This window comes from Gorilla gorilla, chromosome 16, assembly GCF_029281585.2.
Source record: "Gorilla gorilla gorilla isolate KB3781 chromosome 16, NHGRI_mGorGor1-v2.1_pri, whole genome shotgun sequence".
In the NCBI taxonomy this organism is placed as follows: Eukaryota; Metazoa; Chordata; class Mammalia; order Primates; family Hominidae; genus Gorilla; species Gorilla gorilla.
In genome coordinates this window covers 72,372,613-72,400,292 of record NC_073240.2, presented here as the reverse complement: position 1 = coordinate 72,400,292, position 27,680 = coordinate 72,372,613, and the positions used below count along the sequence as shown (strand labels likewise).

General features: G+C 41.7%; 1 protein-coding gene across 4 annotated transcripts in view; it reads right to left on the bottom strand.

Annotated features, from left to right (window-relative positions):
* Positions 1 to 27,680, bottom strand: part of THSD4 (thrombospondin type 1 domain containing 4) — a 693,045-nt gene that overhangs the window by 250,528 nt on the left and 414,837 nt on the right. Inside the window, exon 1 of one of the 4 annotated variants that reach the window (XM_019010989.4) lies at positions 9,039 to 9,312. The exons of the other annotated variants lie outside the window; for them this stretch is intronic. Coding sequence (XP_018866534.1) covers positions 9,039 to 9,110 — 72 coding nt within the window. The 5' untranslated portion in view covers positions 9,111 to 9,312. Of the gene's footprint in view, positions 1 to 9,038; positions 9,313 to 27,680 lie in introns of those variants that run through there. 4 annotated transcript variants of the gene reach the window in all.

The following is a 27,680-nucleotide window of genomic DNA, read 5'->3' as shown; positions in this document are numbered from 1 at the left end:
AAAAATTCTTAAACGATTTTTCAAGGAAAATTGATGTGATAATTTCAAATTTCATAAGGAAGAGCAAATGTCTAAGAATAACTAAGACACTCCCAAAGAATAATGTGAACTGATTTGCCCTCCACAGATTATTATAAGGCCATAGTAATTAAGACAGCATGTTACTTGTACAGACATAGAAATGTCCAATGGAGCAAATACAGAGGCCAGAAAAAGATAGACATATATATGGAAACTTGGTACTGAAAAGAAACGACCCTGGAAATTTGTTGAAAGGGAAAGACTATTCAATAAATGTTCCTGTAGTAACTCATTGCCAATATGGGGAGAAAAGAAAATTAGATCCCTTAATGAAAAATGAAATTAGATCCCTTATTTACCCCATACAGAAAATTTAACTCTAAGTGTATAAAAACTGTGAAGTGCAAAACCTCAATAATTTTAGAAAGCAATATAGGAGAGTATGTCTATAACCTTGGGATCAATAATTTCCTAAACAAGAAAAAGAGAGTGTTAACACAAAGAAATAAAACGGATACATTCAAATACACTAAAATCAAGGACTTCTGTTTAGCTAAAGACACTTCACAAGTCATAAAGTGGAGAAAATATTACATGGAATAAAAAGCAGAGGGTTCATATTCAAAATACACAAAGCACTCTTAAATCAGTAGTGCAGGCCGGGCGCGGTGGCTCACGCTTGTAATCCCAGCACTTTGGGAGGCCGAGGTGGGCGGATCACGAGGTCAGGAGTTCGAGACCACGGTGAAACCCCGTCTCTACTAAAAAATACAAAAAATTAGCCGGGCGTGGTGGCGGGCGCCTGTAGTCCCAGCTACTCGGAGAGGCTGAGGCAGGAGAATGGCGTGAACCCGGGAGGCGGAGCTTGCAGTGAGCCGAGGTCGAGCCACTGCACTCCAGCCTGGGTGACAAAGCGAGACTCCGTCTCAAAAAAAAAAAAAAAAAAAAAAATCAGTAGTGCAAAAGCAAAGAACTAAATTTAAAACCAGAAAATAAATACAAACAGGCATTTCACAGAAGAGGAAACGTGAATGATATGTATACACATAAACATTATACAATATCAATAGTTAATGATCAGAGAAATGTCCATTAGCACACACTGATACTATTTTATACCTTATATATCAGTAAAAGTTAACCTGTCTGATAATGCCTAATACTGGAAAGGAGATAAATCATTGAGAACTTTTACATTCTACTCGTGGAAATGAAAACTAATACAACTGCTGTGGAAAGCAATCTGACATTAACTGTAGAGTTAAACAAACACATTCTCCATGACCCGCCAATTCAATACTGTATTCTGGAAGTTCTAGCAAGCACCTCTCAAAGTGCTGGGATCAGAGGCATGAGCCACTGCACCTGGCCCAAATAGTATATTCTTTAGACACACATACACCTGTGATTATATTATAAATAAAAGCAATGAAGTGAAAACCATAAAATTCAGGGTGATGGTTGTCTTTCAAGGAGAGAAGCGAGGAGAACATGAGTGGGGAGTGGTGCATAGTACTGGGAATTTTGATTTCTTTAGTTGTGTGGTGAGTTCATACGTGTTTGCTTTATTATTCTACTTCATAATTGCTTATACATTACATATGTTCTCCTACATATATTCAGTATTATGCCTTTTTAAGGAATAAAATAAATGGTTAAAAAGATACTCAAATACCATCACTCCACTAAAGAGCTGGATGGTATTACGGTTGAGTTCAATAAACCTTCAGAAAAAAAGGTAACTTCTTAGTAGTTTAAACTGTTTCAGAGGCTGGGTGTGGTGGCTCACACCTGTAATCTTAGTAGTTGAGGAGTCTGAGGTGGGAGGATCACTTGGGTCCAGGAGCTCAAGACCAGTCTGGACAACACAGTAACACAGTGAGACCCTGTCTCTACAAAAAGTAAAAAATTAGCCAGGCATGGCGGCGCATGCCTGTAGTCCTAGCTACTTGGAAGGCTGAGGCAGGAGGATTACTTGAGCCTGGGAGGTTGAGGCTGCAGCGAGACGTGATTGGGGCACCGCACTTCCAGCCTGGGTGACAGAGTGAGATCTTGTCTCAAACAAAAAAAACCGGGGCACGGTGTCTCACGCCTGTAATCTCAGCACTTTGGGAGGCCGAGGCGGGCGGATCACGAGGTCAGGAGATGGAGACATCCTGGTTCACAGGGTGAAACCCATCTCTACTAAAAAAATACAAAAAAAAAATTAGCCGGGCATGGTGGTGGGCGCCTGTAGTCCCAGCTACTCAGGAGGCTGAGGCAGGAGAATGGCGTGAACCCGGGAGGTGGAGCTTGCAGTGAGCTGAGATCGTGCCACTGCACTCCAGCCTGGGCGACAGAGCAAGGCTCCATCTGAAAAAACAAACAAACAAACAAAAAACAAATGAAAAAACAAAACAAAACTGTTTCAAAGCATACAAAAAGATGAAAGACTTCTGAATTGATTTTACAAAACTATCAAAACCCTGGTCTAGCACAATAAAATACAGCCGAGAGCCAATAACACTTATTTAAAAAGAAGAAAAAATTTAAAATATTTATAAATCAAATACGGTAGCAAATTTAATGAAGAAATCATGATTAAGATAGTTAATTCCAAGAATGCAAAGACAGTCCAACATTAAGAAATCCATAATATATTCACTATGTAAGTAGATTAATGGAAACAACTCATATGAGCATTTTGATAAAGGCAAACAATATTTGATAAAATTCAGCAATCACTCCTGATAAAAACTTAGAAATAAACTTGTAACTGGATAAAATGTATCTACCTAAATCTCTGACAGGAATCATACTTAGTGATGAAATATTAGAAACATTCCCATTTAAGTCTGGAAGAGCTGGGAGCGGTGGCTCATCCCAGCATCTTGAGAGTTCGAGGCAGGTGGATCACCTGAGGTCAGGAGCTCGAGACCAGCCTGGCCAACATGGTGAAACCCAGTCTCTCCTGAAAATACAAAAATTAACTGGGTGTGGTGGCGCAAAACCTGTAATCCCAACTACTCGGGAGGCTGAAGCAGGAGAATCGCTTGAACCCGGGAGGTGGAGGTTGCAGTGAGCCGAGATCACGCCATTGCACTCCAGCCTGGGCAACAAGAGCAAAACTCCATCTCAAAAAAAAAAAAAAAAAAAAAAAATTCTAGTAGAAGACAGGAATGTTCACGTTCATTTATCTTATTCAGTACTGTATTCTGGAAGTTCTAGCAAATGCAGTTAGACATGAGGTAGAAACAAGAAGCACAGGTATCAGAAAAGAAGGAAAAACTCTGCCATTGCAAGTCATAGGCATACACATACACGTATGCACATAAACCCACAGACACATAGGCACATACCCTTATGTTTATAAATGTACAAGAATGGTTCTAGAAGGACAGATGCTAAATTGTTAACAACGGTTTCATCTGGGCAGGGAAGAAGGATAGGGGAGGGAATGAGGGTAAAGAGGAACCTTTAACTTTTATTCTCTGTATTTGTTTGCTTGAATTTGTTTTTACAATAGTTTTTATAATGTAAAAAAATTGCTAGGCTGGTGCGGTGGCTCATGCCTATAATTCCAGCACTTTGGGAGGCCAAGGCAGGCAGATCACTTGAGGTCAGGAGCTGGAGACCAGAGTGAAACCCCATCTCTACTAAAAATACAAAAATTAGCCAGCATGGTGGTGGGCACCTGTAATCCCAGCTACTCAGGAGGCTGAAGCAGAAGAATCTCTTGAACCTGGGAGGCAGAGGTTTCAGTGAGCTGAGATCGCACCACTACACTCCAACCTGGGTGACAGGGTGAGACTCTGTCTCAACAACAACAACAACAACAAAAACATTTAAATGAGAAAAGTCATACGGTGAGTTTTCACCCAAGTTGATTGATCCAAGGCTCAAACTTGGGTCTTGCATTAGCAAGTGAGTTCCACATAGCTGATTTGCTATTTTAGACACTAGAAAAAGAAAGGCGAAGCCAGGGAGAATTGTGTACCACGAAAGAGTCATTAAGGTCATTACATTGACCCTTCATTTCTATTTGCCACAAATAACACTCTAGGAACGAAGAGTGACAACTAGTTTTTTAAATAAAGGGTGTCACTGCTTACAAAGCAGTCCTACATTCATTATTTAATTTGATTTACTCCTTAGGAAATAATTTCAATAATTTATGAAGAAGAAAATGTCCTGCAATGATGACCTAAGTGACACGTCATAAAAAGATAATCTTAAGACTGTAGATCTAGAATTTTGAGAACTTTCATAGGCCCAGAGAAAAACTCCAGTTCTCAGGATCAAGCTGACTGACAAATTTCCCGCCACATCCCCTCACAATGGATGCTTCTGTGATCTGAACTATGCATTGTTCCAGAACATGCCACGTCCTTTCTTATTTCTGGGGCTCTATAGATGTTTTCCCTCTGCCTGGAATGCTCCCCCTCTTTTCCCACTTAAAGTGCTTACTTATCCATCAGAAAAGAGTTAAGATTGCAGACCTGACTGCTCTCCTTGAAAAGATCTGCTTACAAGGCTGGCCCTAGGCTGGCATCTGGTAACTTGGATTTGGGGAGGGTTCCCATCATTCCCAGAACTGGTAAGGGTGGCTTGCTTGCTGCGCCTCTACTGTATAGACAATATGGTTTATGCTGAACACCTGCTTTCCTTGTGGGAGTCTGGAATTTTGTTAGCTGGCAGGCAGAGGGTGTGCATGTGGTCAGCCCCAATAAAGATGCTGGGCTCTAGGCCTCTAACAAGCTTCCTAGCTGGCAACATTTTCCATGTGTTGTCATAACCCATTGCTAGGGGAAGTAAGTGGGTCCTACGTGCCTTCCCTGGGGAAAAAAAACCTTGGGAGCTTCCATCTCTTTTCCCCCAGACTTTACCCCAGGAACCTTTTCCTTTTGTTGATTTTCTTCGTATACTTTCACTGTAATAAATCATAGCTGTGATTGCCAATGTATGCTGAGTCACTGAATCACGACAGATAATTGAATCTTAGGGGCTATCTTGAAGACCCCCAACACACAGCCCTTCAAGCCTCAGTTCAAATATGTCATCATTTGTGGAATCTTTCTTTGCTTTCTTAGGTAGCTTCCCATTGCTCTTGCAATTAATGAGAGACCCTTATTGCATGATCATTCACTGTTTGTATTCTGTGCCCCTTTTAGAGTATAAGCTCATCAAAGACAAAGATCTGGTCTTTTCACCTTTCTTTTTTCAGCACAGGGTTAATACACTTGGTAGCATTTGCAATGGTGATTATAGTCGATAACACATTTTACACAATGGGAGCATTTTACGCACATTCAATTTGCTTTTCTTACCTAAAAGCATATCCTGGTAGTCATTTCATTACACATCTAGAGCTACCTCATTCTTTCTGAATACCTGCACAGCATGCCTTATCAGTAGGACAGTAGGATGGAAAGGACCTACTTATGACAGGTGGCTCATAGAACATTTTACACACCCAGAGTAGACCTATATGATAAAAAGTCTTAGAAATGGAAAATCTGGATCCAAAAGACATTTATTTATTTTTAATGTAAAAAACTGTGATATAATTTACATGCCATAAAATTGCTCTTTTAAAGGATATGGTTCAGTAGTTTTTAGGATAGTCACAAAATTGTGCAACCACCACCACTACCTAATTCCAAGACACTTTCATCACCATGAAAAGAAACCTTGTCTGTACCCATCAGCAGCTAAGATATTTATTTTTCATTTTGATAGGTTTTGCCATACTGTACCATCAAAATTAAAGAACATCTACGCCTGTAATCCCAGCACTTTGGGAGGCTGAGGTGGGCGGATCACGAGGTCAGCAGATTGAGACCATCCTGGCTAACACAGTGAAACCCCATCTCTACTGAAAATACAAAAACAAAATTAGCCGGGCTTGGCGGCAGGCACCTGTAGTCCCAGCTACTTGGGAGGCTGAAGTGGGAAAATGGCGTGAACCCGGGAGGCGGAGCTTGCAGTGAGCCGAGATTGTGCCACTGCACTCCAGTCTGGGCGACAGAGCAAGACTCTGTCTCAAAAATAAGAAATTAAAGAACATCTTTTTGACCACACTTTGCAGAATTTATCATATTATTCCAAATATGGAATGCAGCAGATTTCTAGTTGCATCTCCCTCCCTGTCCCTACATATAACAATGTCTCATTGGTCTTATCTGAGAAGGTAAGTCCAAGTTCAAGAAAGAAAATGCAAGCCTCCCATTTCCACCTCCCCTTCCCCGCCATTCTGCTGCATCCTGCAAAGAAGCTGCACGTTGGCACACTCCCCACGCTGATAAATGCATCAAAAGTCCAGCTTGACTTTAAAAGTCCTTTACAGTCTTTTCGGGGATACACCCCATCTGTACAAGTGTACATGGCTGCCACCCTAACCCTGACTAAGACAAAAGGGATTCTCATGATCTCACTGTTCTGAGTTTAATGCTCTGGCAATGGGAAAATTAAAGAAGGCACAGTTCTTTTCCGTGTCTGTTCTCCAACCCATGCACTGACACCATACCAGGTTGTTCTGTCCTTGGACCACAGTCACCAGCGCTGACAGTGCCAGCCACAGGACGCCAAACAAGGCTTGCTTTGCATCACACCCCTCCTCTCACCACCTGCCAGGTCCTGCTTATCTGAAAGGACCTCACACCCTAGAAAACTGACTGTAAACTGCTTCCCAGAGTGTGCCGCTTTGCTTCCAGACCCACGTTGAGAACACAGCCCTCCAAGCGCCCCCAGGTGTATGACGCTTTCTTACCCGTTCTTCTTTCTCCTCATGTGTTTTTAGGAACATCCAAAGGGAAGATAATTAAAACCTGCAAGAAAATCAGCTGGCAGAGAAAAGGAAAATCTTGGTGACTTAGTGACGACGCCACATGTTTATGGGTAAGTTTTGCAAGTAACACGACAATAAAAAAAGAGGCTGTTATAAATAAATGCCACATTCTTCAAAGCTCTATATAAACTACATTCTTTTTAAGAGGTGGGGGCTACTCATACTCATGCTCCTTCCTCATCATTTCATTTCCAAGAAGGAAAAAGGAATCCTAATTGCATAATTTCCCAGGAGCTCAGGCGTTCTGGAGCAAACAGCACAGAAACACACACGCACTCACACACGCATGCACACATATGCACACACTAGGGGAAAGAGGGAAAGCAAGAAAGAAAAGAGGAAGAGGCCCAAGAGGATCTTTATTTAGCAAAGCAGAGTGGAAAAAAGGGGCAGGAGGGCAGGCATCTCACTACCTCTGATCGGGTTTTCTAGCTATTCATGTTAAGCACACACCACCACATACTTTTAACTCATAAGACAAAACCTCTGCCTTCCTCTCTCAAACGCTGAGCACTGTCTGAAAAGCACCAAGATTTGGGTGAGCCTGTATAATCCCTTTCATTTTTCATCTGCTTTGCTGATTGTCAGGTGAAGCAGAGCCATTTGCCACTCTGCATGTGACACAAGGCTAGGGGCACACACATTCCGGCGTGGCCTTCCCCACAAGTCAGCTGTGTTCAGGTAACTAAAGCCTGCCCTTTGCTTGCTGTTAATAAGAATAATTGGCACGCCACTGAGGGGCTGCTGGAGCACTGTGATTTGCTCAGTTCGGGGGTCTCCCCAGACCATATGTGCATGCAGCGGTGATAGAAATATTTTCCATATGAGCTCTCCTCTCGCCTGCTTAAATGCTCCAGGCTGAGTGAGGCCAGCCCATTTGTCATTTACTCTACACACTAAAAAAATCAACAGGGAAATTGCGAACTTCAACTACAACTAGAGGGCAATGGTCTGCTTTCAGCTTCCAGCATCACTCACCCATTCAGTTCCTCCTGCTCCCCATTCAAGGGCTCAATCCCCCCACAGGCCCAGAAAATATCTACAGAGCAGAGGACATGAGTAGCTAATAGGCGAAAAGCCTACAACAAGTGACCCGTTGCTGCATGTCTCTGAGCTGCATGTCTGTTTTGAACAGAGCAACAAGCCTGCTGAAACCACAGCTAGCCTTGCAGCCATGGGCTTGGGAGCACTCCCACTTCCACTCTTCTTAGACAAGGGAAAGTAATTACATTAGGCTTTCAGAGCCTGCTTGGTCCCTGACAAGGCTAACAAAAGGCAAAGCTGTGAAGTGGCCTCATGGCCTTTTTAGGAGATACACTTTTCACTTGGCTTTTCAAAGAGGAAGATGGATGCAGGAGAAAGGCTGTCCTTTCGTTACTCAGGCATCAGGGTAAGGAGGGAAAGGAGTGGATGAGGGAAATACGTTGCAGGCTTGTTTGCAGGTGAGGGTGGATACACCAAGGTGCTTCCCTCTCCGGACTCAATGATCATCTATCCCAATCTCTTTGCCTGCATCAAAAACTGACTCCAGGAGGTATCACTGATGTTAAAAAAAAAACAAAAAACAAAAAAAAAAACTGTACCCAACAATCACATGAACTAAACCAGTAATAATAAATCATCCTCATGAACTTAAAATATGTCTCCCTGCTAAGGTACATCTGGGTACACTCCTAGCCCTGTTGTATATCATTCTCCCTCTTCAAACCTATGATAGAAAGTTAAGCACAGATTTTTCTAAGCACATCAAAGAAAAAAAAAAAGAGAGAAGTGTTGCAAAAGCAGGGAAGAAAAGCAATTCCCCTAGCATGTACATTCTCTCTGCAGCACTGGAGAAAAATTCTCAAAAGGTAACAGTCCCTAACGAAATCTGACATGACACATCTTTTTTTTTCTGCTACAGCAGGAGAAGTGTGCGTGCTACAGGCATCTGTCACCAAGGCCAGAGCAACTTCCCAGTGTGGCAACTGCACAGACAGCTTCAAAATGACATTTTAGAAATTATAAAATTTTTCAAGAAGAAAAGAAGTCTTCATATAAGAAAAGGCAAGAGAAGCCTATAAAAGTAATATAAAGCATTACTCTTTGCACCCCATAAAATTCCATTCCCTGATCCCTCTTGGTAGATAGAAGAGGAAATATAATGCTGAAAAAAAATACAACTTCTGACAAGATATTTTATTTGGCTTACCTCTCCCCCAGGTCTTGCTAACACTGCTGTTTGAACGTGGAGCAATGTTAATATCAGGTAGCTGACAAACATTATTACCCAAAGTTAGAACTACCCTAGAGGAGAACTCCGTCTGCCAAGTGCTAACAGCTAGCAGATGCACTTGTGTCTCGGGATTCCAGCCCTGGAGTTCCGCTAGGCACCGCGCTGGTTCCCTCGGCTCTCCCTCACTGTACTACCCGGCGCTTCGAGCTCAGCCTCTGTTCTGAAGAAAACTGGTAAGCTGATCTCTTCATGTAATAACTTCTCCCGGCTGGGGGAGGGGACAGGAGCCAGCTGGGAGCTGGGGGGCTGCCTTTAACAGAAAGCAGAAAGGGGAGGGACAGAAATGATCAATGTGGAGTTCTGCATCTGGTCTCATTCATGAAAAGGGTTCCAAGGTAAGCACGCCACATGCAGGGGGACAGCCCCTACCTCGTCTACTGAGGCAGGGAGGAGGCAGTGAATTGCAGCAGGATGAGCTCCGGGCTGGGAACGGGGAGAGCCAGGGCCTTCCCAGTCCAGGATCTGGGGCTGACAAGCTGTGTTTGCCTGGACAAGTTGCCAGTCCGCTCTGGGCTGCAGTTTATTTTTCTCACTTATACAAAGGTTGGGTGAATGACTTCTGAGTTCCCTTTTAGATCTGATTTGATGGTTGCAGAAATCTAGGCAGTTAAAAGCTGCATTATCAAGGGCAGCCTCAACAGGGACAGAAGTCACAAGGGTGATGTGTGTTTGTGCACCAGTTGTACAGACACAAACGGATGGGAACTGTGGAAGCCATTATATCCCCCTCTTGCTGCATCCCTGGGTCACTATGCCTAACTAAGAGCTTGAGGAATTATTGCAGAAAATGTAAAAATAGGTGGTAACATGGGAACAAGTGAATCCCAAGTGTCAGACAGTGCTGTCAGAGTACACTGAAATGCAGGATGGTTTTAAAGAAATAAGAGCTACCTCTGAGTAGACTCACATAGACCATCAAAGTGGGGCTTGGGAGCATGGGGAGCAGGCTGGGCAAAGGGTCTTCCTAAAGCCGACAGTGCACTTGAGATACACTTTACATGGTCACCTGTTATCCTGAAATAGCAGAGACCATGGTTTAAAATGGATTAGAACCCATCAAGTATTGTATTCTGCCTAGAATGGGCTCAAGGTGCTATTCTGAGGCTCTTGGTGGCCACAGAGCATAGGATGACTGCACGGTGCAGTGGAAACACCCTGAGGTCCTGGAATTAGGCAGGTGTGGGTTAAACTGCAGTTGTACTTCAAACTCTTCATGTGTGTCTCTGGGTGAGTATTTAACCCTGGTGAACCCTAGTCTCCCCCTCCTGTGAAATAGGGAAATGCCATCCTATGGTTATAATGACTATCAATGAGCTCACCTAGGCACAAAATGTGGCATAGTTCCTGGCACACAGTAACTACTAAAGACACAGGCTTTCTCTTTGATCTGAAATAAGTATCAGCAGCCAGCCCCAGAAAGTAAATTAATAAACACTTGAAAAGCCTCAGGTTATGAGCATTTTCCTGCATTAATGAGGAAACTTTAAACCTAACTGCAGTTCGTAGCCATCTCAGAAAGTTTATTATCACCAGTCACATGACCATTTACCAGTGGGGAGTTTTTTGGCAGGGGACAGGGAGGGAAGAACTTTCATTCCTTTTTCCAGGGCTATAAGAGAAAAAAAGGTATAGTGAGGATAATATCTCCAGTTAAGGAAAGAAAGGAATGAATTTTTCCTCTTCCTCCTTCTTAGTCATTGTTACTGTTCAGCTTTGGTTCTGTTCTGCTACCTAACTAAAGGGGCAAAGTTATCTACTGAGTAACCTCATGAGAAACGCAGGAATTATTTAAGAAAGCCAAAGTTCTTGAAAGACCAGGAGTGTTGTCTAGCCAGGGGTTGGGAAACTTTCTGTAAAAGGCCAGATGGTAAATATTTTAGGTTTTACAGACCATGTGGTCTCAGTAGCAACTACTCAACTCCGCCATTATAGCACAAAAGCAACCACAGACAACACACACATGAATGGGTATAGCTGTGTTCCAATAAAACTTTATTTGTAAAAACAGGCAGGCGGCCAGATTTGACAGTAGTTTGCCAACCCCTGGTCTAGACACTTCTCAATCATCCTTCAATCCACTGCAATCTTTTGACCTGTCTGCTCTACTGCAAGGGCTCTGGAAAGGTCACCAATGGCCTCTGTGTCACAAAATTCAAAAGAGAATCATTAAGAACTTATTTACTTCTCTGAAACCATGTCCTCCTTTTAATATTGTGGTAACATACAGACAACATAAATTTATCATTTTGGCCATTACTAAGTATACAATTGAGTGGCGTTAAGTACATTCACAATGTTGTGCAGCCATCACCACTACTCATTTCTAGAACTTTTCCATTATCCCAAACAGAAACTCTGTATTCATTGAACACTACCTCTCCATTTCCCCTCCTCCAAGCCCCTGGCAACCTCTATGCTACTGTCTGTCTCCATGAGTTTTCCTGGTCTAGGTACTTCATATAAGTGGAATCATACACTACAGTATTTGTCCTTTTGTGTCTGACTTATTTCACAGAGCATGTTCCCAAGGTTCATCCACTCTGTAACAGGTATCAAAACTTCATTCCTTTTTAAGGTTAAGCAATATCCATTGTATGGATATACCACATTTTGTTCATTCATCCATCTGTTAATGGACACTTGGATTGTTTCTACCATTTGGCTGTTATGCATAATGCTTCTATGACCATGGCTGTACAGGTATCTATTTGAATCCCTGCTTTCAATTCTTTTAGATATATATCTAGGAGTAGAATCACTGAATCATACGGTAATTCTATGTTTAACTTTTTGAGAAGCTACCAAACTGTTCTCCATAGTGGTGGCACCATTTTGCATTCTCACCAGCAATGCATGAAGGTTCAATTTCTCTACCTCCTTGACAACACTTATTATTTTCCACTTTTTTGACAATAACCATCTAATGGGTGTGAAACGTATGTCCTCCTGTTTGAACCACTCTCTTTCCATAGCTTCCAGGGCTATGGCTCTAGATTTCCTTTGCCTCTAATTAGCCAACATTCGTTGAGCACTATGAGCCCAGTATTACTAAAATTATTTTAAAAACTTTTAAAATAGTTTCATGTAACCATGACAACAGTCTTATTAAATAACTTGCTCCATGTCACACAGCGGTAGGTGGCAGTTGGCATTCTGACCCTAAAAGCCTTTGTCCAGAGCCTGACTCTTAATGACAGCATTGCCTTATTACCATTTCTCTGGACTCCTTGACACACCCTGGGCCTAGCTCCTAAATTCCTATATTCTAGGCCCTGTCTCCTCTCTATCTGCCCTTGTTGGGCCATCTTATCATTCCAATGGCCCCAATGCTTCACACATCCATGACTCTTTTTTTATTTTTATTTTTTGAGATGGAGTTTCGCTCTTGTTGCCCAGGCTGGAGTGCAATGGTGCAACCTCAGCTCATTGCAACCTCCGCCTCCTGTGTTCAAACAATTCTCCTGCCTCAGCCTCCCGAGTAGCTGGGATTACAGGCTTGCACCACCATGCCTGGCTAATTTTGTATTTTTTAGCAGAGACAGGGTTTCTCCATGTTGGTCAGGCAGGTCTCGAACTCCCAACCTCAGGTGATCCACCTGCCTTGGCCTGCCAAAGTGCTGGGATTACAGGTATGAGCCACCACATCTGGCCCGCATCCATGATTCTCTACAAACATCTGTAGCCAGGTCTCCCTCCTGACCTGTAGGCCGATATACCCAGTTGCCTAATGGATACTTGCATTCCTCAAATGTACTCCAAATTCAACAGGTCTAAAACTGAGCTAGTGTTTCCCTGAAACCTGTTCTTCCTCCTGTTTCCTCCATCTCAGTAAATGACATCATTATCCATATAATTCCCAGGGGCTGACAACAGGGTCTTCCCACTCCCTTGCTTTTTCATCCAAACCATCATTGGGTCTGATTGAGTTTCCTTCTAGAGAGCTCCCCAACAGGTCTATGGCCCCACATTCCTGCTGCCCTGCTCCCATCCAGCCCTCCATCATCTCTTCTTGACTTTATGTAGCAACCTTCTTGTTCTGTTCTCTTCTCCTTCCAGCCCTCTTTCCCAGTGCAGCCACTGGGATCTTCTAAAATGTGATTCCAATCATGTCACTCTCCTGATTTTTTTCTAACTTTTTTCTTTTGAAATAACTTTAGGTTTACAGAAAAATTGCAAAGACAGCACAGAATATCATGGCATCTCTTCACAATGTTAACATCTTACATAACTATGATACATTTATGAAAACTAAGATGTTAACATTGGCACAATAATATTAACTAAACTACAGACTCACATTTCCCCAGTTTTTCTCCAAAATGTACTTTTTCTATTCCAGGACCCAATCCAGGAGACCACAATTACATTTAGTCATCACATTTCTGCGGTCTCTCCTGGTCTGTGACCATTTCTCAGCCTTTCTTTGTTTTTCATGACCTTGATGCTCTTCAAGACTACTGCTGAGGTACTTTTTAGATTATCCTTCAATTTGTTTTTTTTGTTTTGTTTTGTTTTTGAGACAGAGTCTTGCTCTGTCGCCCAGGCTGGAGTGCAGTGGCACAATCTCGGCTCACTGCAAGCTCTGCCTCCCGGGTTCACGCCATTCTCCTGCCTCAGCGTCCTGAGTAGCTGGGACTACAAGTGCCCGCCACCATACCCAGCTAATCTTTTGTATCTTTAGTAGAGACGGGGTTTCACCATGTTAGCCAGGATGGTCTCCATCTCCTGACCTCATGATCCGCCTACCTCGGCCTCCCAAAGTGCTGGGATTACAGGCGTGAGACACTGCGCCCGGCCCAATTTGTTTTTTTCTAACGTTTTTTTCATGATTAGACAGGGGTTAATGAGTTTTTACGAAGAATACTATAGAAGCAAAATGCCCTTCTTATCACATTCGTCAGGGGTATTCTATTTCAATATGACTTATCACTGATGATGCTAACCTTGACCATGTGGTTCAGGTGGTATCTGCCAGGTTTCTCCACTGTAAAGATAGTATTTTTCCTTTTCCATAGCCTATTCATTAGAAATGAATCAGTAAATCCCATAGAATTAAGATCTCCTTCCTGGAGGGGGAGTATCAAAGTATATTCCAACATATGTTAAAACCATCACAAATTCATAAATATTTTAGAGGAGATACTTTGAGGCTATGCAAATGTCCTGTTTTCTCTGCTAATTTTAATACTCATCTGTAGATCTTGCCTGCAGTAATCATTACTGCAGTGTTCTAATGGTGATTTTCTGTTTCTCTCATGCCTTCTACATTTAACCAGAATTCAGCAGTATGGATGATTTGTCCCTCCTCCTCCATATATTTATTAATTCAAACATTTATTTTTACTCCTCTGCTCCTTAAAATCTTTTGATGGGTGTCCTTTGGGATGAAGTCCAAATCCCTTCATATGACAATTACAAGACTGTTTGCAATACGTTCTCTTCCTGCCCTTCCAGCCTCCTCCTCCTGTCTTGTGTTCACACACACTTCATTCTCCAGCCATCTTAAGCCACAAGAAATTATCTCAAATACCATGTGTCCTTGTGCTCCATACCTTCTTTCCTGGTACTCCCTTTCTCTAGAAAAGTCATTCCCCCATCCTCACTGAGCTAGCTCCTGTTGCTTTTTGTCTCTAAAAACTTAGCCCAAATTGTTCATAAGCACCAAATATTGGAAACCACCTAAATGCCCATCAATAGAGACTAATTGAATAATTTGTGACATCCATAAAATGAGGTACCCTGAAGCAACAACAACAAAAAATTGAGTTTGCTTCCTATGTAATGATATGAAACATATCCAAGATTTATTGAGTGAAAAAAGTAAGATGCTCAGAGGTGTGATTACCATCCTATTATTTGCATATGCATGTTTATAATTGCTTGTCTATGTGTTATCTGTGGAAGAACACACTGGAGACTACCAACAATGGTTACCTCTAGGGAGGGAAACTGAGTTGCTTCAGGACAGAAATGAGAGGAAAATTTATTATTATACATCTGTGCTGTCTCATACTGCAGCCACTTAGCCATGCACAAATACTGAGCACTGGAAATGTGGCTATTCCAAATTGTAATATCCTGTAAGTGTAAAATGCACTTCATACAATTTGAAAACTTGGTATAAGCAAAAGAATGTAAAATATCTCATTCATATATTTTTATGTTGATTTGATGTTGAAATAATATTTTGAATATGTTGGGTTAAATAAAATATAGTATTAAAATTAATTTCACTTGTTTCATTTTACTTTTTAAAATGTGGCTATTAGAAAAATAGCCACACTGGTGGACAGCATTTCTATATCCCCTTTCATACTTATTGAACTGTCAAACATGTGAATGTATTGCTATTCAAAAAGTAAATAAAATGAGGCTGGGCGCAGTGGCTCACGCTGGTAATCACAGCACTTTGGGAGGCTGAGGTGGGTGGATCACTTGAGGTGAGGAGTTCGAGACCAGCCTGGCCAACATGGTGAAACCCCATCTCTACTAAAAATACAAAAATTAGCTGAGTGTGGTGGCATGTGCTTGTAATCCCATCTACCCGGGAGGCTGAGAAAGGAGAATCACTTGAACCCAGGAGTCAGAGGTTGCAGTGAGCCAAGATCCTGCCACTGCACTCCAGCCTGGGTGACAGAGACTCATTTAAAAAAAAAAAAAAAAAAGGCCAGGTGCAGTGGCTCATGCCTGTAATCCCAGCACTTTGGGAGCCTGAGGCAGGTGGATCATGAAGTCAGGAGTTCGAGACCAGCCTGACCAACATGGTGAAACCCCATCTCTACTAAAAATACAAAAATTAGCTGAGTGTGGTGGCACGTGCTTGTAATCCCATCTACTCGGGAGGCTGAGACTGGAGAATCACTTGAACCCAGTAGTTAGAGGTTGCAGTGAGCCAAGATCCTGCCATTGCACTCCAGCCTGGGTGACAGAGACTCGTTTAAAAAAAAAAAAAGTAGGCCAGGTGCAGTGGCTCATGCCTGTAATCCCAGCACTTTGGGAGCCTGAGGCAGGTGGATCATGAGGTCAGGAGTTCGAGACCAGCCTGACCAACATGGTGAAACCCCGTCTCTACTAAAAATATAAAAATTAGCCAGGTGTGGTGGTGCATGCCTATAATCCCAGTTACTCGGGAGGCTGAGGCAGGAGAATCGCTTGAACCCAGGAGGCAGAGGTTGCAGTGAGCCAAGATCACACCACTGCACTCCAACCTGGGTGATAGAGCTAGACTCCATCTCAAAAAAAAAAAAAAAGTAAATAAAATGAAATAATGGTTGTAATAATAGTTAAGAATAGAAATGAAGCCATGCACAAGTCCTCCTTGCTCCCAATGATTCGCTTAAATGTCACTTTTTCTAGGAGTTATATCACATCAGGCTCCCTGTCAAGCTGAGGGCACTGCCCTGGCTTCTGTCTCCAGATATCCTGATTATCTCCAGTGTAATATTTATCATGATGTGTTGTAATTGTTAATTAATGTATCATCTTCATCAATACAGAGTGAGCCCTCCATAACAAGAGATGCATCTTTTTCTCTGTGGCCCCAAGAGTCAGCACACAGATAGCCTGATTCAGTGAATGCCAAACAAGAGAACGGATGCAAAGGAGGGCTTTATAGCAAACTCTTATCTGCTTATGACGGGAGGTCTTCTAATGGTTCATCTTAGATACCAGAAAACAGAAAACGCAGAGGAGAAATTCCCAGAAGGTATATTCCTCAAGGAAATTCAAATAATTTCAACCTAACTTTTGGGTGACCTAAAAAGAGAAAATGTTAGTGGTAGAAACGAGAGTATCAAAAAATAGGGAAAATGAACATATGATGCCTAAAACCACACATTTCATGGAAAATATAATTGTGCACTACCTCTTACTAATAAAGAAGAGTAAACCATAGCAGATGTCACCTCTAAGGCTATTTTACCTGCTGCAAAGAATATGTATTCCTTTATGAAGGAAGAAGGAAGATGCAGGTTTCTCCACAGAGGTCCATATTGTATGGCTAAAGTGTTCAAACTATGTTTATTTCTTTACATATGCTGACATTGTGTGGAATAGGTGGAAAAAGTCTCTTGTCAAGAAAGCAGCTGGCTATCAGTCAGGGAGCTGGCCATGCAGGAAAGGAGAAGCAGAAGCAGGTGCTAGTAATTAACTCTCCCTTTGTACAAAACCAAGAAGCCATTAAAGAGCCACAGAGGTGGGAAACGAGGAAAGCAAAGAAGAGTTCTCTGCTGCATTTCTGGTGATTGCTCTCCCTTCTCTTTAAAGATAAGGACAATCATGAGAATCTACAACAAAGGAAGTCACTGCATCCTTACCCTTCTCTGATTTCTATCTGAAAGGGGTCAAAGCCTGGCTGGATCAGCACTTGTAACTATCAGGGCAGCCATGCAGTTAGGCTGAGCACCTTGCAGGTTCACTGTAAGGAGGGTTATGTTACTTGGCTCAACTGGGTTCAGGGATTTAAAGTGGGGCCAGGAGAAGGGCCAGAGATACAATCAGGGAGATGCTCAAAAAAACCATACAGGCCCATCCTAACTCTTACAGCACACAGGGGAGCTAGTTCAGACAATGCATCGGAACCATTCTCATGCTGACCCTATTCTTTGTTTCAAGTATTTGCTCTAAGGCAGAGGTTCTCAACTGTGGTCCCTGGATCAGCATCATCAGGGAACTTGTTTTAAAATGCAACTATCAGGCCTCATCCCAGACTTATGAATTAGGAACTCTGGGGGTTAAGCCCATTGATTTGTGTTATAACAAGCCCTGTGGATGCCTGCTGGTTTGGGAACCACTGCTTTAAGCAATAATTATCTGTCTAGCAAACCTTAATTCAAATTGCACAAAGTATTATTTTATGAAATCTTATTTTCTTACAAAAGGTAACTGTCAGATACTAAAACATAGCACGAAGCCGTAATAATGAAAACAGTGGCAAAAACAACCAGCGACGGAAGAGACAGATCATTTACCTGACTAAACATGTAGAGGGATTTCGTGTGCAATCAGTGAGTCACTTCAAATCATCAAGGAAAGGAAGGCAAAGGGTTGGGAATGTGGCCAGCCACTTGAGGAGTAAAGTTATTTCTCTAATTTATATCAATGACAAAATAAATTGCAGGTGGATTATAGGTTTTATGCAAACAACGGAAGTATGAAAACAGTAAAAGGAAACGGGTCTATATTTCTATATTCTTAATGTGGGGAAGGATTTTTAAGCAGAGCTATAATGAAGACAAAAACACAAAAGAAAATATTTATATATTTGTATATATATTTTAAAACTCTGTAAGTTGAAAATATCATAAACAGAATTAAAAGACAAATAGGCTGGGCATTGGTGGCTCACGTCTGTAACCCCAGCACTTTGGAAGGCCGAGGTAGGTGGATCAGTTGAGGTCAGGAGTTCAAGACCAGCCTGAACATGGTGAAACCTCGTCTCTACTAAAAATACAAAAATTAGCTGGGCATGGTGGCATGTACCTGTAAACCCAGCTACTTGGGAGGGTGAGGTGTGAAAATCACTTCAACCTAGGAGGCAGCTGCAGTGAGTCGAGAACACGTGATCATGATTGCACTCCAGCCTGGGCCAGAGTGAGACTCTGTCTCAAAAATAAAAATAAAAATAAAAAAATAAAAAAAATTTTTTAAAAAGCCAAATACACAGTAGAGAATGTATTTCACTTGTCCATTTACTGAAAATATCAGTACTTATCATCTGCTTGAACCAGGAAAAACAGACTCAATTCTTATCATTATGGAACTTTTTGTCTGGTGCAGGATGCCAAAATTAATGAAACCCAACAAATACATTTAGAATTGCAATGTGAAAAGAATTACAAAGGAAAGATATATGGTAATATAGGAAGATTGTCCTCATTAGAGAGATTGGCTTGCGAGAGGAGCAATACTTGCCTTCCTGATGACTTGAGAGGAAGGGGGTATGGCTGAATAGAAGCAACCAAGGGGGAGCCAGCCCAGCATCAGATGGGCTGAGGACAAAGGGAGGGGCCATGATGCAGAGATTTTTTCTTTCTCTTAATGAGAATCTACTTTAAGGGCAAGGGCAGCAGTTATAGGACCAGATGTGCATTTTGCAAAGGCTACTTCTGTTGTATGGCGAAGGGATTAGAGGGAGGCAAGAATGGAAGCTGGAAGACCAGTTAGAAGATTATGGCTGTAGTCCAGATGAAAAGGGCTAAGAGCTTAAACTGGGATAGTGGAAAGAAGTGAATGATTTCAAAGATAATTGACAACATTTATAGTGGGAAAGGGCTCAGGTCCACAACATATTTTTAAAAACAGAAAACCCTTAAAGACAATGTTAACTGTGAAAGGTTGGACTCAATGTCTAACCGTAGGGGAGGTCCTAGATACACTATGGTATATCCAAAAAGTGAACTCCCATCCAATCCTTTAGAGTGACCATGCCATTGACTGCTGATACTAACATTTTGATGTTACATTTTAAGACAAAAGTAGGCTACATCAATAAGGGAAGAATAGTCTTTTCCACAAATGGTGCCAGGATAAGTGGATATCTACATGCAAAAGAACGAGGATAGACCCCTACCTCCTCCCACATACACACACAAATTAACTCAAAACACATCAAAGATTCTACATCATGGTCACTATAATTAATAATAATATATTATATACTTGGAAACTGCTAAGAGAGATTTTAAGTGTTCTTATAATACATAAGTGAATTAGCTTGATTTACTCAGTCACAATGTGTACATAAACCCAAAACATCATGTGGCACACCATAAATATATATAATTTTTACTTGTCCATTAAAAAAATAAATCATAGATCATGGTAGGCAGAATAATGTCTCCACCGAGATGTCCACGTCCTAATCCCTGAAGTTTGTGAATATGTTACATGACATAGCAAAGGGAAAACAAGGTGGCAGATGGAATTAACATGGCTACTCTGATGACTTTAAAATACAGAGATCATTTTAGATTATCAAGGTAGGCACAATTAATCACAAGGGTCCTTAAATGTGGAAGGGCCAGGCAGAGGAGGGAAGGTTGTGAAAGGAACTCAACCTGCCATTGCAGGCTTTGAAGATGAAGGGGACCTGGGAACCAAGGAATGTGGCAGCCTCCAGAAGCTGGGAAGAGCCAGAAGTAGGGATCCTTTCCTAAAGCCTCCACAGGGCCTGCGGTTTTGCCAACACCTTGATGGCAGTCTAGTGATACCCATTTTGGACTTCTGATCTCTGGAACTGTAAGATAATAAATTTGTTATCTGATGCCACCAAATTTGTTAATTTGTTGTAAAAGCCGTAGGACACTAATATATAGACCTGACTATAAGAGCTAAGATTTTAAAACTCTTAGAAGGAAACACAGGAGCAACTTCATGAGCTTGGGTTAGGTGATGGTTTTATAGGTGTAACACCAAAATCACAAGTGAAAAAGGAAAAATAAATAAATGGGACTTTATCAAAATTCAAGACCCTGGTGCTGCTAATGATACCATCAAGTTGGTGAAAAGGCAATCCACAGAACGGGAGAAAAAATGTACAAATCATGTCTGATAAGAGACTTGTATCAGAACCTATGAAGTATTCTTATACTTTAATAATAAAATGAAAACTCAATTAAAAATGGGCAAAAGGTTTGAATAGACATTTCTCCAGGAAAAACATACAAATGGTCAATAAGCACAGAAAAAGATGCTCAACATCAAGAGTCATTAGGGAAATGCAAATCAAAACCACGAAATACACAGGTGATAACAAATGTTGGCAAGGGTGTGGATAAGCTGGAACTCTTACATACTACTAGTGGTCAGGTAAAATGGTGTGGCTGCCTTGGAAAAGTCTGCAGCTGTATCAAAAAGTTAAATGTAGAATTACCACAGGATCCAGTAATTCCAATTTTAGATATATACCTAAGAGAAATGACAACGTATGTCCACATGTTCGTAGCAGCATTATTCATGATAGCCCAACCCCCAGAATGGACGTAACTCAAATATCCACCACCTAACGAACAGATATATATAAAATGTGGTATATCCGCACTATAGAATATAGTTTGGCAATACAAAGCAATGAAGTATTGATACATGCTACAAAATGGATGATCCTTGAAAAGATATCTTAAGTGAAGGAAGTCGGTCACAAAAGACCATTCGTTGAATGATTCCATTTATATGAAATGTCCAGTATAGGCAAATGTATGGAGACAGAAAGTAGATTAGTTGTTTCACAGGCCCGAGGAGTGTGAGCAGAAATAGGGAGTGACTGCTAACGGGTATAGGATTACTTTTGGGAGTGATGAAAATGTTCTAAAGTTATACTATGGTGAGAGTTGCACAACCCTGTGAATATAAATATACTAAAAAAATGAAATCAGTGAATTGGATGATGTATAAATTATACCTGGTTTTTTCTGTTTGTTTTTTTTGAGACGGAGTCTCGCTCTGTCACCCAGGCTGGAGTTCAGGGAACAATCTTGGCTCACTGCAACCCCTGCCTCCCGGGTTCAAGTGATTCTCATACCTCAAACACGCACACCCACCACCACACCTGGCTAATTTTTGTTTTTTAGTAGAGACAGGGTTTCACCATATTGGCCAGGTTGGTCTCGAACTCCTGAACTCAGGTGATCCGCCCGCCTTGGCCTACCAAAGTGCTGGGATTACAGGACATCGTGCCTGGCCATAAATTGTATCTTAATATGCTGTTTAAAAAGTAGGCCATAAAATGCCATCCTTAATATAATTTTATTTTGAGCAAACATAAAAGGTGAGTATCAAATTCTTTTAATTTTGTTATTTTCTAATTGTTTTTACAGTGAGCAGAAAAATATAGTAACAAAACAAAAATTATTCTCATTTGGAAAAACAGTGAAATGATAAAAATGGGAATGACCATGAATAGGCAGTTCACAAATGAAGATACACAAATGCAATATGAGACTCTAATACGAAAACCAATTTAACATTAATAGTAACCAAAGATACACAAAATCAAATAACACGTTGCTACGTTCACCTGGAAAATAATTTTTATGAAGGATAAATGCCCATTACTGGCAAGAGTCTAGGGATACAGGTAGTCTGACGCAGGGTTGAGACTGCAAATGAATACAGGTGCTTTAAGAGTTGGGCTTTGGCCAGGCACTGTGGCTCATGCCTATAATCCCAGCACTTTGGGAGGCTGAGGTGGGAGGATTGCTTGAGCCCAGGAGTTAGAGACCAGCACGGGCAACATAGTGAGACTCTGTCTCTACAAAAAAATTGAAAAGTTAGCCAAGTGTGTTGTGTGCACCTGCAGTCCCAGCTATTCAGGAGGCTGTGGTGAGCTGGGATCGCGCTGATGTACTCCAGCCAGGGCAACAGACCAAGACCCTGTCTCTGAAAGTGTATACAAATCACTTTGCATCTTAACATGATTTTAAATCAGTAGGTCTGGGATGGGGCCTGAGACTTTGGATTTCCAATAATCCCTAATGATATTGGGGTTATTTTAGTTCAAAATATATGCATTACTAAGCCTGCCAATAACGCCTACTTAGAGCACGTCTCCTACCCGATCAGTAGGTCTCCCCTTCATCTTCAAAGCCAGCAATGGCAGGTTGAGTTCTTCTCACAACCTCCCCTCATCTGCCTTGGTCTTCTTCCACCTTTAAGGACCCTTGTGATTAAATTTTCTCCTACTAGTCAGGTGGGAGTCCTGCTCTAAGCAGGCAATATCAGCGGACTTCATAATGCATACATTTTCAACGAACACCAGTTCCATCTCTAAGAATCGTGGACATGAGCCAAAATTTGTCTAAAAAAGAGTTTTCATCTTGGTATTGTTCATAATGGTGAAAAATCTTAAATAATGTAAACATTTAATCATAAGGTCTGAGTTAAATACATCTTACTGTATGTTCTGAGATACTATTTAATTATATAACTAAGGTGTTGTAATATTTAGTGACACTGATTGGTGTATGCTGTATTGATGTGACTACTAAGTGAAAAAAAGTTACAAAAGGGGATTTCGAGGATGAAACCATTTTCATTACACACAGAAAAAGTGATCAGAAGGCTATTCTCCAGCATAGTAATGCTGGTTATCTCTGCACGGTGATTTTTATTTTCTCCCATTTGCAAATCTATATTTCCTAGTGTTCCCACCACAAACACACAATACTTACGTAATAAGAAGGAGTAACGAAGTTTATTTTGATCCTGCTCAGATTACCGGGGATTTGCCTCACGGGCAACCCAGCTCAACCAAAAGGTGCAAAAGCTCCATCTAGAGGTTATTTTATCAAACTGCAGGCACCTGATCCCAGAAACCCAGGGAAGACTCAATTGCTCAGCAAATACAACTCATATCTCAGAAGGCACACACATGGCAAGTGAATATCTCAAAAGGACTGGCTTTCTTTCCATGACCAAAGGTGTTCACTCTCTGCCTAAATGGAAAACTTTACAACTCCCACCAGTGGAGCTGAAAAAATATTACCAGTGGGAAAATGACAGAGCCAACCAACTCATTGGTTTTCTTCCAAGGGTCTTCAACACACTCCTTCTCTAATCTTATGTTTACTTAATTAAATATAATTTTCTGCTTCGAATAGAACAGAGATGATTATTACTTTCTGAAAAAAGAAAGAAAGAAAATGGCTTTGCATGTTTTAAGAGATTTGTCAAACATCTATATTATAAGCAGCCAGCACCAAACACTCTGGTGAAAGAGTTTAACAAATATGTGGCAAGATAAATTCTACATTAAGTAATTCCACCCTGGCTGGATGTGGTGGCTCACACCTGTAATCCCAGCAGTTTGGGAGGCCAAGGCAGGCAGATTGCGAGGTCAAGAGATTGAGACCATCCTGGCCAACATGGTGAAACCTCGTCTCTACTAAAAATAGAAAAAAAAAAAAAATTGCTGGGCATGGCGGCATGTGCCTGTAATCCTAGCTACTCGGGAGGCTGGGGTAGGAGAATCACTTGAACCCAGGAGGCAGAGGTTGCAGTGAGCTGAGATGGCACCACTGTAATCCAGCCTGGTGACAGAGTGAGACTCCATCACATATACACACACACACACACACACACACACACACACACTCTCTTACCCTTTGTTGTTTCAGTCAGTGCTAAGAGTTTAGTGTTGGCATTGCTGACGGCTGTTACCCTTCTGGGTCATGTCTCTCTTCCCTCTAGGCCAAGGCTATAGAATAAGCACCAAAGGTCCCAGTGACCACCGTTGCATGTCTGCTCATGGCAGATTAACCCAACAGTGTAACCTTACTTACTCCTCAGCATGGCTTGGACTGTATTTTAGGCTGCAGGACTTACAGAAATTTCTGAGGACTTGGAGAAAGCACAGGAAAAAACTGGAAAAACTGACCTTGCAGTAAAAGCTTAAGACTGGGGTTATGGGTGAGCTGGAGAAGAGGAACATGAAGAAGGGGGACACATTGATGGTTTTCAAGTTCACAAGGGATTCTAATGCAGCCCTGGTCTTCCTCCACCCAGAATTCAGGCGTCTTCTGCCCAGTTTCTGCTTCTCTTATTTGGCAGCTGGAAAATATCGGGGAGACTAACTCAGAACAAAGAGCTAATTAAGTGATAACTGAATTGTAGTGTTACCTCTCCCTGCATTTCAACAAAAGAACAACATTTAATGAGTGCTTGATTTGTGCCACTAGGCACTGTGTTAAGAGACTATGAGTGTATTCTCTGTTTTAAATAACATGCCCAGTGGACAGGTCAGGTCAAGGCTTGGAAAAGTTAAGTGACTTGTTCATGATCACATGACAAGTCTGCAGCAAAGCAGGGATTCAAACCCAGGGCATCTGTCTCCACAGCCGAGGTGCTTAACCACAATGCAGTAGAAGAATCTTACTGACTGCATTTTTGAAATGTGTCTTGAATTCATCCACTTCTATCCATGTTCATGTGTCCACAAGTTCAAGGCCTTGCACCTCCCGGGATTTTTCAGTCACCTCCTAACTGATCTCTGGGCTTCTACCTTGTCTATTTCCAACACAATTTCCACATCTTGAGTAGAATGATATTTTAAATGAAGAGCGGAAACAGGTCATTCCTTTATTACTTCAGGAGTTTCCTATTGCCTGTAGGATGAATGAGGAAGTCCTTAGGTCTGAATTTAAGAAGTCCTTAGCCAGGCCCAGAAGCCCAGCAGGATCTAGCCCCATCCCACACTCCCCAGCCCCTTCCTTATACCCTCTGGTGTTCCTCTAGCTCCTAGCTCCTTCCTGCCTCAAATGTTCACTCATTTTTTCCTATGGCTCTAAACTCATCCCTTCTTTTGCCTGGCCAAGGACTACTCCTTCAGGTCTCTGATAGAAGCACATTCTTCCAGAGAGGCATTCTGACTCAAAATCTAAGTTAGCACCCCTGCCCCTATCCCCGTCAATGCCCCCGCCCCCCATTTAATTTCTCTCTAAGCCCCTGTACTTCACTTTCTAGACCCCCTTCCTCATCCACAGCACAGATTTCTCATGTAATAATCTCTTCAAGTAGACAGTAAGATTGCTGAAGGCAGAGGCAAAGATTTTTTTTTTCAGGGGCTTGGCACACAGTAGGTATCAACCCATGTTTTCTGGTGACCATATGAGTGAAAGAGAGCAAACACTCCACTGACCCTAAGGGATACATCTCTTCAGGGTGAGATTCCTTAATCAAGGCAAACTGGATGAGGAGATATTTTGGAGGACAGATCCTTTCTAAAGTTCCTCAAATCACTGACATGTCAGCTGATACCATTTTAAATAGATGTGTATATTACCATCTTTGTGCTGGATAATGAACGATTGGGGCTTTTAAATACGTGGGCATGTCATATTTAGCCCCAAATAAGTAGTGTGTCATAAAAACTCACACCCAAAAACCACTGCTTGGCCTCCTCGATGAAGAATCACTAAAGTTACATCTGACCCTGAATATCCTGTCCTGCTTCAATCTCTGATCTTTACCTCCTTCCTCCCCGCTTTCTCCCAGCCACAGGAGCTGAGCTGGCAAGAAGTGTGGCAGCACCATACTGAACTGGGGAGTTCTGACTGCTGCTAACCTCAACTTGCTGGAACCAGCCCCAGTCTTGGCACTGAGTGTGCTGGCCCCTGAGCTGCTGTAACTGCCATTCGGCTGGTAGTCTCCTTGGCTGGAGTGTCTTCCAGCTTGCACACAGAACTCGTTCATTTTCCAATAATAATTTCTAACAGGGGTGTTTCATTTTCTTCCCCCAATAAAAAGGATTAGAAGAAGATAGCTTTGAAGGCTGCAACTACAAGCAAAAAGTGGCAAGAAGAAATCAATAAAAATTGTAGAAGTAGTTACCATAACAGAAGCACTGCCACTTAGCACCATTCCATGTTGGGATAAGCAGCCACAGATAATTTACAAGTCTCCAAGGTGAAAATTCATAAGCATAACTCCCGAGCATATCCCAACAAACCAGGTCATTAAGAAAGGGTAGGGTTTTAATATTTATTATGTCAGGCATTAGGCTGGGAGGTAGCTATGATCCCCATTTAATTCTCAAATCCTGTAGATTAAGTATCCTTCATTTTACAGTTGATGAAGCTGAAGGCTGGAAAAGGTAAAACTATTTTCAGTACACTTTGTTCAAGAAAACATAAAAGTATATAGGATACTTTAGACAAATCTTTGATGATTGTCTAATTTCTGGATTTCTGACTATTTAGAAAAAAAATTACTTTTATTTCTTCTGTCTTTACTAAGCTTCCCCTTCTCAACCTAGCACCTGGCACCATGAGTGTTTAATCTGATTGAAAACACAATAAGTGTAGTTAATCACTAACCCCAGCTTTCAATTGAGACTGTTAGGTAAAAAGTCAAATAGACTTCCTGCTGACAGAGAACCTCATTCCATCTTTCTTGTGATCAATATACACAGCATATTTTGAATAGATAAGTAATTATTAAATTTGTTTTCCCACAGTAACAACATAGAAAATGTTCAGAAGAATGTCAAGTGCTATCATAAAAGGGGAAAGTTTAAAAAACTCACCTCCTGTTTCATCAAGTTTATTCGTTAAGGCAAAGCTAGCTGCTATAACAGATGAACCTTGACAACTCCTCCATGGCTTAACATGAAGAGCTTATTTCTTGCTAGGGTAAAACTCAGATGGTGGGCAGGGAGGGTACAGCTCCACACAACCACTTAAGGACCCAGGCTGCCAGAGGCTCTATGCCCCTCAATACATGGTTTCCAAGGTTGCACTGGACACTGATATCCACCTGGCAGATGGAGAGGGGAAAAAGCGGAGAATCACCAGGACTGGCCCATCTTCCATTGGCTACATCCAACTGCAAGAAGGCTGGGAAATACGGCCTAGCTATGCACCCAGGAGGAAAGAGACTCAGGTTTGGCAAACAACGAAAGAGTCTTTGCCATAGCAGTCAGGATCTTCCAAAGAAGTGAGTTCATAGCTGTTATCTAAGTTATATGAAAGTGTGATGTGTATTAGTAATAAACTGATCATGGATAGCTCAGACTTACTCTTTACCATCCATGAAACCTAAACACCTGCCATAGATCAAGATTTC